This window comes from Canis lupus, chromosome 7 (assembly GCF_003254725.2).
Source record: "Canis lupus dingo isolate Sandy chromosome 7, ASM325472v2, whole genome shotgun sequence".
NCBI classification, from domain to species: Eukaryota; Metazoa; Chordata; class Mammalia; order Carnivora; family Canidae; genus Canis; species Canis lupus.
This window is the reverse complement of record NC_064249.1, coordinates 18825813-18842384: the sequence shown is the minus strand read 5'-3', so window position 1 is coordinate 18842384 and position 16572 is coordinate 18825813. Positions and strand designations below refer to the sequence as shown.

Genomic DNA, 16572 nt, shown 5'->3' with positions numbered 1-16572 from the left:
CACATATATATATTTATGTATATATTTTATGTATATATATGTATATATTTATATATAAAATCTTTTCTGAACTATTTGAGAGTAAGTTTGAAACATAGTGCCCCTTTACCCCTAAACATTCATAAATCTGTATTTTGAAGGAATAGACAAGAATAATCTCTTATGTAACTATAATATATTGATCAAAATAAGGAAATGTAAAATCAACACAAAACTACTAATGAACTCATAGTCCATGTTCAGATTTAATTTTCTTTACAATCTTTTATAAATATTTTCCCCAAGCCTAGATCCAATTTTGGATCACATAGCACAACATTTTGCTCTCACTTGTATTTAGTCACTTTTAAAAAGTTTTTTTTTGGGACACCTGGGTGGCTCAGCAGTTGAGCACCTGCCATTGGCTCAGGGCGTGATCCCAGATTCCTGGGTTTGAGTCCCACATCAGACTCCTTGCATGCAGCCTGCTTCTCCCTCTGCCTGTGTCTCTGCCTCTCTCTCAATCTGTGTGTGTCTCTCATGAATAAATAAATAAAATCTTAAAAAAAGTTTTTGCAAGATATTCTTTTATTTAATTGAAATAAGGGCAGCCCAGGTGGCTCAGTGGTTTGGCGCTGCCTTCAGCCCAGGGCATGATCCTGGAGACCCGGGATCGAGTCCCACATCAGGCTCCCTGCATGGAGCCTGCTTCTCCCTCTGCCTGCATCTCTGCCTCTCTCTGTTTCTCTCTCTCTCTCTCTCTCTGTATCTCTCATGAATAATAAAAAAAAATATTTGAAATAAAATTTACATACTATGGAGTACACTGACTTTAGGTATACAATCTGGTAAATTTTGACAAGCCTATTTGATACTTGTTAAAATTAAATAGAATCTTGAGAAGATTATGATTCCATAACACTTTAAACATCTTTTTCTACTAATAAACCATGTGATAACTGAAATATTAGAAATAATCATAACTATTGATTTGTGATAAACATATTTAATAAAGTGAGTAGTAACCATTTGCAAATATATTTTAGAATTTATCAGTAATAATGTGTAGATGATCTCATCACACTATTAGAGAAATGGAGCCTCATAGAAGCCAAAGGACTTCTTAAGTTGATAGAGTGATCCTGTAGTAGATCTGAAAGTTACCTAATGTATTCCAACCAATTGTCAGTTCTCAGCCTAGACTCTTCTAGCTTGAGCTACACAGATTCCAGTGGCATTTGCGTTTGGCACCCTGTGTCAGTTAAATTAGATGGCCAGAAAGCTGATCAATTCAACTGGCCTAATAAATGAGGAGAAACACATATGGCAGAGACTCAGATTTTCACCCTGATTTCATAAAGATTTCATAGCAATCTTTACCTGGTAGAATCAATACTCTATCACTCGAGGTCAGAGGACGGCCATCTTTGTACCATGTCAGTGTAGGAGGAGGAGCAGCATTTGTTTCACAGTAAAGAGAAATGGGGTTGTTGATGATCACATCCTTAGCTTCACCACTTCTACCAGTATCCAGCATGTTTCCTATTTCCCAGAGTTTCTGAAAACTCGGAGGAACTATGGAGGAAAGATATGACACTTTAGACACATGTGAATGCTAGGGTTAATTAAACAAAGATCTTGGCTGTATTTTCACAAGGATGATTTGTAAGTGTAATAAATTAGCAACGTGAAAATATTTTCAAGTACTTACACACCTACCAACTCTAGCCCTGAGCCAAAAAATGTAGCAGACAGAAGTCAGACTTGGTTTTCATGTGGAAGAACAAAAATATAGGGCTAAAATTGCCATTCTCATGTTTTGCTCTCCCTATTACAGGTCTCTAGCACTTAAAAGATGAAGGTCCTATTCTTAGGGAAGATCTACTATAGTATGCATGGCTAAGGAATATGATCATAGCAGGGAAAACTAAATTTTGAGGAACCATTCAAAAATTCGGGCTCAACAGAGAGCATCTGTCAATGATTTGTCTTACTAAGAAGCCTAAAGAAGTTATGCAATCAGGATTAATAATTCCAGTTGCAAAAATAATAGGACATTCTCAAATATTTCTGAGGGACAAGCATGAACTTTCTAGAAGGCAATTTTCCTGCACATCAAAAGCATTAAAAAAAGTACGTAACATTTGACCTCAAATTTCCACTATTAGCAACTTATGAATAATCACAGATGTGCGAAAGTTTTATGTATAAAGATGTTCAGTGAAGCATTACACAAGTAAGTGAAAACTTGGAAACCACCTAGACATTCAACATTAGGAGTCTAGTTAAATACATATTTTAATACTCAACTGATAAAACAAGTACAGTTATTAAAAAACATGTGTTAAAACATATATAAAAACACAAAAGTAACAGTATCAACAACAATAATAGCAGGTACCACTTCTTAACCATTTTGCTAAGAGTTTTACTTAATTTAGGTTATTTGGTACTCGCTATAATTTTACAAGACATTAATTTTAAAAGCAAGGAAACCAAGGCTTAAAATATTTAGGTAACTTGCCCAACTCAAAAAGTTCATAGGAGCTACATCATTTAATTTCAAGTCTGATACTTTAAATTCTGTACTTTACTATATTTTTTTGCCTTCCATGTTAACACTATCAAAAAACTCATGATAAAATATTAGGGGAAAGCTAATATATAGAAAAGCCAGTATCATGTGATCCCAATTTGTAAATGAAGTATACTTCACAAAAATGTATCAGAAGGAAACATAAGAATAACAGAAGTAACCCTGAATAATGGATTGTTTTATTCTTTGTTAATTTCTTAAGCCCAAGGTTTCAATAATGAATTTTTATTATTGTCAACAACAAAAAAATATATTTATTTATTTATTTTAAAGATTTTATTTATTTATTCATGAGGGGCAGAGACAGAGGAAGAGGGAGAAGCAGGCTACTTACAGGGAGCCTGATGCAGGACTCCATCCCAGGACCCCAGGATCATGACCCAAGCTAAAGGCAGATGCTCAATCATGGAGCCACCCAGGCACCACCCCCCCTCAAAAAAGGTATTTAAAATAAACCAAGTCAAATCCCTTTTTCATAGCTTTCATTCATAGACCATATAAGCTAACTTACACATAATAAGCCTATTATTATTACCTTGTATATTCACATCAAAATCCAGCTCATCTTCACCTGCAATATTAGATGCAACACAAGTATATCGTCCAGTATCTGATATCTGAGCCTCCTTTATTTGAAGTGTGTGTCCACTTGCAGCAATATTGACATGATCATCTGATTTAAGGGGCTGTGATTCAATTATAATAATGTTACCTTAAAGTACACTAATAAATTCTCCAAAATATCATACAGTTGATACTTTTTAGGATTCCTTAATAAATAAAAATAAAATTATATTTGAAAGACTCAAGACAACAATAATTGAATTAATTTACTCTGATTGAACTTTTTGAGTAATCATATTTTTATTTATTGAAAATACTGCTCATATATTTTACATCTGTGCCAGGTATTTCCAGGTGGTACATTTATATAATAATATATAAATGTATATAAACAATGAAAAATATTCTTAGATATCATATCTATTTATGTTGGAAAAAATCATTTTCAGCTGATACTATTTTCAGCTGAAAATGTATCAGTACCTGATACAGTATACTATAATTCTGTAGAAAATGCTAGAGTTTTTAAATGAAAGATTGAGAGCATTAAGTCTGATTGAGAAACATTACTTCATAAATGGAAAATTTTAACCTTGAGATATTTGTACTACAATGTTTGATTCACAGTATTACTATACTTAATGGCACATTAACTTACAGATATTTGTATTATGATGTTTATTAATAACATCATCCAACACTTAATAGGATATCTCTCATCTTCTAAACATTTCCATTTACAATAAGTTTCCACATTCCTTGAAGATTTTAGCTTCTGGCTCACTATCATTCCTTCTTATAATATTTTTCTCTTAATTCTTGGTGACTTCAACACCCAAATAGACAGTCATCCAATGCTGTGTGCTCTCAGCTCCTTGGCAATCCTCTCTCAGCCACTCAACCAGAGTCATATCAGACCTTATAATTACCAATAACCACATCTCTTTATAATCTCACTTTCAAGTTCTCGCTTTCTGACTACTACTTCCTAATTCTCTAACTCACTTCCCTCTAGCATCCCAACTCCAGTAATTTTTTTGGTCCCATGAGAGGATCCTCAATCTACAGATCTTGCAATCTATTCAGTCACTCACTCTCTTCTATTATGACAATTGCTCCTTGCATAACTTTTAACTCCATCTGCCTTCTTTCCCTCTAGTTTGTTGCCCTGGTAAACCACTAACTCTGGTTAAAACCAATCTGTCCATTCTGAGCATCTTCTGGTCTACTCAAGGACATCCTTCCAGCAACTATGCCCTCTTACACCTGTAATCAATATCAATTGATTTCTTCCTACTGGATGATTTCAATCTGCATATAACATACTATAATTTTCTCCATTAAGAAATCTCTTTAGAATGCAGTCTATCTCCACATTTTTCTACTCTCCTTAGAATTGATGGCTTTAAAGTGTTTGCTGCATTTGCTATCTCTGTTTCCTTCCATCTTTTCTTGAATGTACTCCAACAAGACTTTTACCATCTGTACTTGACTGAATGCCATTGTCAAAGTCACCAACATCCACGTTGCTAAATTTACTGGTCAATTTTCAGTTTTTATTTTATCTGATCACTTGCATTAAATAGTTTAGCTTGTCTTCTTCATTTTGAAGAACTTTTTTCCCCTATCTTTTGGGACATTTCATTCTCTGCCCCACAACCTCTAAACATACGAGTTCTCCAGGGATTAATCCTTGGACCTTTTATCTTTTTATCTAAACTCATTCTCCTATTGATCTCATGTAAAATATTGGACTCATCTTTGTCTCACAGTTTTCCCTCACATCCTGCTACCACCTTTGTCCAAGCAACTACTATCTCTCTTCTGTAGCACGGAAATAAATTCCTATCTGGACCTTCTCTATCTTCTATCAATACAGAAGCCATTTGAATCCTTTTAAAACCGTAAGTCAGATCATATCACACTTGTGATCAAGATTTTCCAGTAGATTCCTATCAGAATAAAGGCCAACTGGTCTACAAGGCCAGGTGATCTGCCTCTCCATTAATCTTTTTGCTCATAACTTCTTTGTTTTCATGGATCACTGCATTACAGTTAACATGCCTCAGGGCCTTTGTCCCTGCTATTCACTCTATTTTAGACTATCTTATCCTCAGGTATTTTGCATCTGCTTCCTCCATTTTCTTTGAGTTTCTGCTCAAATATCACCTTATCAGTGAAGCCTTCCCTACATAAATAAGAGACTAGAGTCCCCATGCTTGCTATTCCCCTTTCTAACTCAGTTTTCTCCATAACATTTATTTCATCTGGCACATTATATGTTGCACTGGTTTGTTTGTTTAGTTTTTGCCTCTCCAAACTTCACATGAGGAGAGATTTTTGTCTGTTTCCTTCACAGCTATATCCCATGCACCTAAAGTATGTGCTCAGTAAATAATCTGGGAATTAATAAGTTATTATTAACATTATATCATTTATATAAATATAATTTAAATTTTCTATGCTAAAAGAAAAACATCAGAGCATGAATAAATAAAACTCAAAGATTCTAATAAAAATTATTGTGGCAAAAAATTATTGTGTGGCTAATATGCCCAATATTTTGTTGGATTTTCTCAAAAATGCTGTTTCACTGGAGTAGTGCTGCTTATATGAAGAATGAAGTAACAGAAGAAAGGGTACTCATTTTTAAAATTTTATTTATTTATTTATTTATTTATTTATTTATTTATTTATTTATTTATACTTATTTTAGAGAATCAATCCTAAACCCTGAAAAATTTAGTAGTTTAACTAAAGCATCATAATTGGATCAATTTCAGAGTCTATATTTGAAACTGTAATTTAATCATTCATTATGATTTAAAGAAACAAAGCTAGCTCATTCCTAGTGCAATTCTAGTCTTTAGCCAATTTTTATGTGTGTATGTGTTTGTGTGTATGTGTGTGCATGTGTAGTAACTAAAGGAAATAATAAGGTTTTAGGTAAAATAATAAGACTTTAGAAGAGAAAGAAATTATCCAAGTAAACCCATATAGGATTAATATTGTACCATGAAGTATACTTCTAGTGAGAAAAGAAATTATAAACAGAACATGGTGGGAGTTCCATATTTTTTCTTTTTCAATGGCTTCCAGATGAAACTTGCTTACTTTATAAGAGATGATTTTTTTTTCTAGCTGCCAGTGTTGCAAAATCTCTGTGATCTGAAAAAATAAAGCTATATCTTTCTGCATCTTAAATCATAACTCTGACCTGAACTTCTACAGTTGGAATTTAACTGGCCATTTCATTGATTATGTGTACAACAGGATGAATAGCAGCTTAGTTATGCCACATCTGTATTAAGCACAGTGTTAACAGCAGTTAGAAAAAGAAGAATCTATTTTTGTGTAAAAATACTAGCAACATGTAACTTTAAAACATGAATGAAAGAGAAAGAAAATAAGTTGAATGAGAAATAAGGATGTATGGTCTGAAAGTCAGATCACATATGTGCCTTTTATTTAAAGTTTCACATTGCCCCCAGTTAACTGAATCAGGTACTTAATTACCACATTTAGCTATTCTTCTTCCTTTTGTAATCTAAAACATGTTTCCTTTTGTAAAAGAATTAAAGGTGTTTAGAGAAAATTCTTAAAAAACTCAGTACCCATGTTATACCTATCATTTTAATCTGGCTTAGCACTATTCTATGTTTCTTCTCTACAAAGTTTGCTTACTCTGTAAAGCCCCAGAACATAAAAACTGTTCCCCAATAGGAAGGTGGTTGGAGTTTCATACATGGCTGCTAATGTCCACACAAACAATCCTTCAAACTTTCCAGTGATGGAATAATGCTAAAACTGTTGAACATGTTTCAAGTTTCTTTGCAGTTTCATATTCTAGGAGCATGGGATTGTGCTAGTTATAAGGTGACACTGATTCTCTGAGTTACTTGTATCTGCGTTTTTTCTTTTAAAAAAAATTCAATTAAGCATTTTTATTTTTCAGAAACTACTAGCAAAGGAGAAAACATATGACTGACCTGTCCATCCTTATACCAGCTGAGAGAGGCAGAAGGAATTGCGTAAGCTTCACACTCCAAAGTCAGAGTATTGTTAACTTTGATCTTCACTTCTTTAGGGGAAAGACCTGGCCCCAGTAGGTCCCCTTTATTGATGATGGGTGGAACTGCATAAAAAATGAATATTTGTAGAGTTAAACATTGGTTCTTTTAAATACATGGAAATCACACTGAGGATTACTTAAGAAGACAAGGAAGTAACTGAGGCATTTGGTATGCTCCCCTTTCACCACAGACCCAAGTTAACATCTTGTGAAATGGCAGTGCTCAGAGACAGAATTTGAAGGAAAACAGCTTTCTCCTTTCATCATTTTAATACTGTCAATGAAGCTAAAGTCCTACTTTCTTTTTCTAGGTCCTCAGAAACAGTCCAAGCATGATCTATAAAATGCATTTTCTCAGTCATTAAAGGAACGCATTCAGAGAACAAAAGACAATCAGAATGATGATCTTCATTTTAAATCAAAACCAAAACCAAAAGCCTGCAATGTAGGTTCTATTAATGGTAGTATTCATTTTGCTTTTTATGTATAGATCAACATACAGTGGATCTTAGGCTATTGATTAGAACATACATACTTAATATATATACTTAACCTATATTCAAAATATACTTAAATAACAATTTTGTGCATTAAAATACTATAACTCAGCCCAGAAGGTTTTCAGAAGGAAAAACAAAGAAATGTAAGGAAGTGCCACTGACAAGTTCTCCAACAAGAGGCCAGTGAGCAGATTGGATGGGGTTGGATGGGGTTTCACATGTTTAAGCAATTGAGGACATAGGTACAATGCTTAATTTGACTTGCATCTTAATAAAGCAAGCTGCGTAAACAACAAACTTTAATGATAAGCATAAATAATTATGAATACTTAATAAAAAAACAGGATTGAAAAAGATTACTTGAGGAAAGTATGAAATGTAGTGTTCTTTCAGGACTTACTATAGACTTTCACTTCATAGTGCTTTATCATTTCCCCCGCCTCATTAGTGGCTATACAAGAGTATCTTCCAGCATTGTCCTCCTGTGCATTTAGGATCTGCAGAGTCCTACCTCCTGAAAAATCATGGAACATGAAAGACTTTCTGAAGTCACAGTGGCAACAGAGTATACACAAAATACCAGGGTTTTTAGTTCTATTAACGTATTTCTTTTTCTATGTGCCAATTCTATAATAGACATTTAATACAAGACAAACTACAATATAGATGAACAGTGAATGGTGGGTGAGGAGTCAGTCAGTCCTCTGATGATCCACTATGATAATGACTATCATGCCTCATCCTGACGCTCCCATGCCTCTGTATACACTCTGGTCAAGGTCTTTACTTTGCTCTCTTCATAAAATAGATCTCCTGCCTTAGTCATCTTCTTCGCCTCATCTAGTTGAGCTATCATAGAGATTAATATTGCTAGAACTTAGTTTGTATTATGGTACATTTTCCCTTAAAAAGTCTTCATTCGTTCTCAGTTGACTAAAGTATAAAGTCAAAAGTCTTTAGTTCAGGCATTCAAAACATGACTCCAATGTTCCTTCCTGACTTTTACTTCTACCCATCTCCCTCCCTGCCACACACACGCACACACACACACACACACACACATTACACACAATGTCCCCACTCAAGTGGAAGGTAGAAGCCTACATATTATTACTTGCACATAGTGAGGCCTTTGTACATCTATGTGCCTTTCTCACTTTGTATCTTTTCCATATTATCATCCTGATGGATCTGAAATTGCTCATTTCCAACCAAGAACATTCCAAACCTTTCTTTAAGGGCTGGTTCAAGTTTTAACTGCAAAAAAGTACTTCTTGACCACCACAGTGGCCATGTCATATCTCATTTATCAATTGCCATGACTATTCATAATCCATGATTATTCATGCATTCATGTTGCTAATTAACTTTTAAATATATATTAACTCCTTTCCATATAAAATTGTAATTTCTAAAAGCCAGTGATAATACTTTTTAATTCTTTCTATTTTCATACATGTTGCCAAGTATTAAGTAGAAATAAATAAACTCCCTCCATCTAAATACCAATTCTCTTTAAGGTTCAATTCAACAAGAAATGAATTTCTACTCTTTTGGTAGTCCACATCATATTTTAGCAATGAATAGCTTTGTGATATTTATTTATTTGCCTTCTATTTAGATATTTTGTCTTTCAAAAAGTAATTTTACTTTAGATTACAAGATATATACAAATAATTAAAGAATTAAAATGGCAGTAGAACAGTATAACTAAGACATAAGTACTTTCATAAAGAATAACCAAGGATTCTTTTTCTACAATAGTAGATGGTGTAAATGCAGGCATTAAAGTAAATTTATTACCTGGAAGAATACGAATATTTCGGTTGGATTCTAAAGGTGTTCCATCCTTAAACCAGGTGATGGTGGCTGGAGGATATGAATAAGCTTCACAGACCAAAGATGTGGGGCTATTAAGGATAACAGTGACATCTTCAGGGCCACTATCACTATCAACACCAGCAATTGTAGGAGATACTGAAAAAGATTTAAAATGTGATTAAGGAAGTATGTTTAGAAATTTTCTTACTTGTGAATTTCTAAGTTTCACTATAGTTATTTGTATAATTCTATTTCCTAACAATTTCAGAAATAATTGATTACTGTTCTTATTCTACATGAAATGGATGAGAACTTCAAAATGGAATAATGGAGGAGATGACATGCCAAAAGGAATCCTAGTGCAGTGTAGTAGGGCAAAAATAAGACTTCTGGTGCAGGATACATGGAAGCATAGCATTCAATCCAATCTGAGATGTGTGGTGTGAGGTCTCTCATCAAGGACGGTCTCCTAAAGGAAGAGATTTCAAAATGAGCCTCAAAGGATTAGTGGTGGTTAGTAAGTGAAAGAAGGAGGACAAATAGGAAGAAGGAGCATATTGTGAGTAAAGTAGTATAAAAAATGAGGGGCAAGCAGGGGGATATATCAAGGATAGATTTAAGAGGGTCAGGGTCAGTATTGGAAGCAAGGAAAATGAAGACAAGTCCATTTACTCCACATAAGATAATGAGGGATTGGGATGCCTGTGGCTCAGTGGTTGAGATATGCCTTCGACTCAGGGCATGATCCCAGAGTCCCGGGCCCTTGCGGGAAGCCTGCTTCTCCCTCTGCCTGCATCTCTGCCTCTCTTTCTGTGTTTCTCATGAATAAATAAATTTTATTTTAAATAAAATTTTTAAAAAAGATAATGAAGGACTGAATTAAAGGAAGCCATAATGAGGAAGGAGTGATTATGGAAAAATTTAGAAAGTCAATTGGTGGGACTTGATGATAGAATTTGGAGGCTAAAGAAAACCAAAGTCAAAGATGATTTCCAGTTTTCTTGCTTGGAAATGTAGGCAAACTGCAGTGAAGCAATATAAATAGAAATTATGGAAATATCTGCTCACTTTGGAGGGAAAGATGGTTTGTTCATTTCTTAATATCTTGAATTTGAAATGCTCATGAGAATTCCAGCTAGACATGTCCAACAAGAAATTGTATATAGAAATCCAAACTTGGGAGAAAGATCCGGGTTGCAGGTATGGATTAAAAAAGATACCAGTATATAGATGATAATTAAACCTCTGAGAACTAAGCTTATTATTTGAAGACAATATCTAGAGTAAAATGAATAGTGAAATAAGGAGAAAATGCTGAGGTACCTGATGTTTGAGAGATGGACTAAGGAGAAGTCCATAAAAGAGAGAGAAAAGGAGCAACCTTTTAAAGTGTGCAAAGATAATGATAGAAGAACACTGTGTGGAAAAACAAATAATGTCTAAAACATTAAAGAAATATTTGTTGGATCTAGCAATAGGATAATCTTTGACACAACAGCATGAAGCATGGCATGGGGAAAAGCCCATTTTAGTGGGGCAAAAGGTATAGACAGGGAATTGTTACAATATAAAGTGATGGAGACAGTAGAATGAAGCTGTAGGTAAGGTGGATGGTGGGAATAACTGACATACCAGTGATGTAGGGTTAAGGGCATAAGAGTAAGAATAAGAAGGAGATCTCATCCTCTGGGAAAAGGGTAAGGAGACTGAAATATGACTGAGCAGATTGGAAGTTGAAATGAACACACTTAAACAGCCTCAGCTTTGTGATGATGGTGGAAAAGAAGTCTTTGATGCAGATCCTTCAGTCTTCAATGAATGAGGGAGAATGACAAGAAACAGGTAAGTAACTAGGAAGTGGGGATTGGAGGGTATAGTCAGATAGCATGACTTGAGATACTTCCAATAAAGAATAATGGTTTCCACTAGAGAGTCTCCAGGGAGCTAGTGTCTCTTAGGAAGAGTCAGATTTCAATAACAGTAAGGAGATGGAGAGAATACTAAAACAGGTTCCCAGAGAGAACAGAGTATAGAACTTAGACATGAGTCAGTATTAGGAAGTGAATTAGTGGTGAAAGGAGGAGGCATGAGGAACATAAAGCTCTAAGAGGAGCAGTGAATAAGTTGCAAAGAGGGGGGGAAATCCAGGGCTGAGCATTTGTCTTTCTTTTTTTTTTTTAAATTTTTATTTATTTATGATAGTCACAGAGAGAGAGAGAGGCAGAGACACAGTCAGAGGGAGAAGCAGGCTCCATGCACCGGGAGCCCGATGTGGGATTCGATCCCGGGTCTCCAGGATCGCGCCCTGGGCCAAAGGCAGGCGCCAAACCGCTGCGCCACCCAGGGATCCCAGCATTTGTCTTTCATATACTGATAGGTGTGAGGAGCACAAGTAGGCAACTGGCTCCTGAACTCCCATTCATACTTGTCCAGCATCTGTTATTCAACGCTCTTTCAGTTGCTGGGGCTGAATCTTTGACAAGGTAAGAGGAGTTCCACTTTCTGAAGTTTATTTTTTTATATATTATCAATATATAGTATTCATTTGATACTTATACATTATCCTTTATTTTGATTTAATTTTTTTTGCACACGTATCTTTTCTTAATAAGACTGCAAGCTACTTGAGGGCAATATCTTGTATGGCAGGTATAGGACTATGTATTCCCAAAATGTCTAGGCAATAACTAAAGAAATAAAGAAAAATTGCAAAACACTGCATACTCAAATGTAGGTCAGTTAATTCCAGTAGAATGAAAAGTATTTTGATATTAGTAATCAAATATAATACATTTAGGTGGTACATTTTAAATTTCAAGGTATAAGCAGAAATTAATAATCTATTTCAATGTCATGTATGAGATATAAGCATAACTTTGATGTTGCAAGAAAGGAACATAAGTTATTTTATAATTCCTAGTACACAAAGACTATAATATGGAAAAAATTTTTAAAGATTTTATTAATTTATTCACAAGAGACACAGAGAGAGAGGCAGAGACATAGGCAGAGGGAGAGGCAGGCACCCTGCAGGGAGCCTGATGCAGGACTTGATCCCAGGATCCCGAGATCATGACCTGAGCGAAAGGCAGATTCTCAACCACTGAACAACCCAGCTGCCCCTATAATATGGACAATTACCAATAATTGTCTCATCAAGAAGGATAAAATACAAGTTTGAACCCCTTGTACTGTTGACCTGTTTCTCTTTGACCAGTATACATATACCTTTTACTACTGTGTTTAAAATATCTGTCTTATTCACAGTTGTGTCTCTAGCACAAAACATAGTTCCTGGAACATAGGTGGTATTCCAAATTTAACAAATAAATTTATAAATGAATGAATGAATTAAAGAAAAACAGCAAATGTACACAAACACTAGTCCTCCTTAAATAATGAAATTCCATGGCAGAAACATTAAAAAGAAAAAGAAAAGAGGGTAATTCTGGTTCATCAAGATTTGAGGATGCTTGTACCTACCCAACACATTAAGACTGAAACTTTTGCTCTTGTCACCAGCTGTATTAGAAGCCAAACATGCATATCTTCCAGTGTGTGATACTTGGGCATTGGTAATTTTAAGAAAATGGCCACCAGACATAATGTGATGGGTGTCATCTTCTTGGAGAAGCTGTCCATCTTTGTGCCATGTAATTTCTGGGACTGGATTCCCTGTAACAAAAAGCCATTTCTAAGAGATGGCTAATAATTACATGCCTACAACTGATAACTAAAAGAAGGCATTTTCACTAATTTTCCTTTTAAATATCACACTTGTAAAACAATGCAGTAAACATTCATTTTAAAATAAATTTGTAAACATTATTTATAATCTTTTAGTTCTGATCTATAAGTGAATTAATTCCAAGTTAGTCTTTGTGTTTAATTAAATATTTACATATACTTTTAAAAGAATGGGACATGTATTTTTATTAAAATTATTACTCACAAATTTTGAATTCATATTACATTTTTAAAGGTTTTATATTTTTGAAAGCAAGCTATAAAAAAGGAAAAACTTTGAATTAAACAATTCAACAAACACATATTTTCAGTTTATACCAGGATTCTAGCATACATATACATAGGCAGATAGAGATAGAAATTTAGCAAATATTATTTTAATATTTACAGCCTATGGGGAAAGATCTTTTTATTTTAACATGAGACTTATGTTAAATATTAACTTTTAAGTTGCTCAAATAATTAAAAAAAATTAAAACCATAAAGCAAGTTCTGTTAGGGAAAAGGGCTAGGAAGGTTTGGCCATATCAACCATGGAGCCTGTTCTATAGCTCTACCCAGGTAGGAAAACAAATTTGCAGGGCTCCCAAGTGCTAAAATATAGTATCTAGTCTCACATGACTAGGAAGCCTAACCAGGGAATCCAGGCAACCACAGAACCTATCCTACAGCTGCACTTAGTCAAGAAACCCAGTGAGCAGTACTATCCAACTGTTTCCAGCCAACATTAATCCCTCCCTGCTAACCTCAGAGCTCAGGTAGTGTCCTTAACCAAATAGAGACCCTAAGAGAAAGTCCCATCTAAAAAGGATGCTACCAGATGACCCATGCAGAACACCAAGCTGTGCTGACTGACAAATCACTGTCTTTGCCAAAGTGAACCTATAAAGGTTGGGAGACCCCTTGCACAAATGTGCAAATACCAATGCAAGGAATCAGGTAAAAAAAGACATCATCAAGGGAAACTAATTAAGCTCCAATAATGACCCTAAAGAAACGGAAATCTGTGAACTGTTTGACAAATAATTCAGAATAATTCTCTCAAAGAAATTTAGTAAACTAGAAGAAGACAAACAACTAAACAAAATTAAGAAAATGGTGTATGAACAAAGAAACAGAAGCCATTAAAAACAGACTTCCTACGGCTGAAGAATACAGTGACTAACCTAAAGAATTCAACAGAGAGCTTCGACAGAAGACTCAACCAAGAAGAAGAAAGAATTAGTGAACTAGAGGATAGGTCATTAAAATTATCCAGTCAGGAGAGAGAGAGAAAGAGAAAAGAAAAGAGGGGATCCCTGGGTGGCTCAGCAGTTTAGCACCTGCCTTCGGCCCAGGGCATGATCCTGGAGTCCCAGGATCTAGTCCCACGTCGAGCTCCCTGCGTGGAGCCTGCTTCTCCCTCTGCCTGTGTCTCTTTCTCTCTCCCTCTCTCTTTTCTCTCTCTGTCTCTCATGAATAAATAAATAAAATCTTTAAAAAAAAGAAAGAAAAGAACAAATAAAAGGAAAAAAAAAGTGAGGAAAGCCTATAGGACTTATGGAATACTGTCAGCAGAAACAATGTACACATTATGGGAGTCCCAGAAGGACAAGAGATAGAGAAAAGGACAGAAAGTACATTTATGATAATAATGGCTGAGAACTTCCCAAACATAGGGAGAGAGATGGACATCCAGATTCATGAGGCACAAAGTACCTTAAGTTGGTTGAACTTGAAAAAGGCTACATTGAGACACATAATTATATTTTCAAAAGACAAAGTCAAAGACAGAATTTGAAAGCAGCAAGAGAAACGTATATTAATTACAAGGGAGCCCTCATAAGACTTTACACGGATTTTTAAAAAATAAGGTTTACTTTGTATGCCAGGAAAGTGTAGGATAACATATGCAAAATATTAAAAGGAGGAGGAACTGTCAACCAAGAATACTATAGCTGGCAAAGTAGTGGGGGTGGGGGGAAGACAAAGAATTTCTTGAACAAACAAAAGCTGATGGAATTTGTCATCACTAGACCTGCCTTAAATGAAATGCTAAGGATGTTCTCAAGTGGAAATACAAGGATGATAATATTGTAAAACATATGAATGTGTGTATAAAACTCACTGGTGATGGTAAATATGTAATCAAAGTAATATTCTCTACAACTGTAATGATGGTGTGTAATTCATTTACAACTCTAGTTTAAATGCTAAAAAGTGAATGTATTTAAAATAACCATAGCTGCAATAATTTGTTATCGGATACATGTAAAAAATATAAAAACTGCCACATAAGTAACCTAAAATGTTAGGGGGAGAGAAGTAAAAGTGTAAAGTTTATGTATACTATCAAAGTAAAGTTATTATCAGCCTAAAAAAAGATATAAGATATTTTATGTAAGCCCTATGGTAAAGAAAACCTATACTAGCTAAACAAAAGATTATGATAATGGAGTCAAGGCATATTGCTACAAAAAAGTCATCAAATTACAAAAAAATACAGCAAGATAAGAAGCAAGGAGTAAAGGATTTACAGACAATCAGTAAACAATGAACAAATGGCAACAGTAAGTCCTTATGTGTCAATAATTACTTTAACATCAATGGATTAAATTTTCCAATCAAAAGAGAATGACTGGATTTAAAAAAAAACAAAATTCATTAATATGCTGCCTATAAGAGATTCACTGTAGCTTAAAAGATACACATAGCCTGAGAGTGAAGGGATGTAAAAAGATATTTCAAGTAAAAGGCCCCCAAAAGAAAGTAGGAGTAGCTCTATTTATTTCAGACAAAATAAACTTTAGCCTAAAAATGGTCAAAAAAGGCAAAGAAGGTAATTAATTAGTTAATGATAGAGTCAATTCTCAAGAAGACATAATAAATTTAAATAGTTATGCACCCAACATTGGAGCATCTAAATATATAAAACAAATATTAATAGAACTAAAAGGAAAAATAAACAGCAATACAACAGTAGTTGGGGACCTTAATATCCACTCTCAACAATCTATAGAAAACAAGAGGACTTGAGCAACCATATAGACCAAAGAGACCTAACACACATATACAGAACATTCCACCCAACAGCAGAATACACATTCTTTTCCAGCACGTATATAACATTATCTAGGATGTTAGACCACAGAAGAAGTCTTAACAAATTTCATATAATTAAAATCATACAGAGTATCTTTTCTTATCACAATGGCATAAAAGTACAAATCAATAGCAGGAAGAAAGCTGGAAAATTCACCAATATATGGAAATTAAACAACACACTTTTGACCAACCAATGGATAAAAGAGGAA

The 16572-nt window shown here is 34.5% G+C and overlaps 1 protein-coding gene across 1 annotated transcript in view; it reads right to left on the bottom strand.

The window, feature by feature from the left end:
• Window positions 1–16572, bottom strand: part of HMCN1 (hemicentin 1) — a 456859-nt gene that overhangs the window by 107420 nt on the left and 332867 nt on the right. The window contains 6 exon segments of the mRNA XM_025430103.3: window positions 1360–1554; window positions 3111–3261; window positions 7129–7274; window positions 8112–8225; window positions 9515–9688; window positions 13016–13207. Coding sequence (XP_025285888.3) covers window positions 1360–1554; window positions 3111–3261; window positions 7129–7274; window positions 8112–8225; window positions 9515–9688; window positions 13016–13207 — 972 coding nt within the window.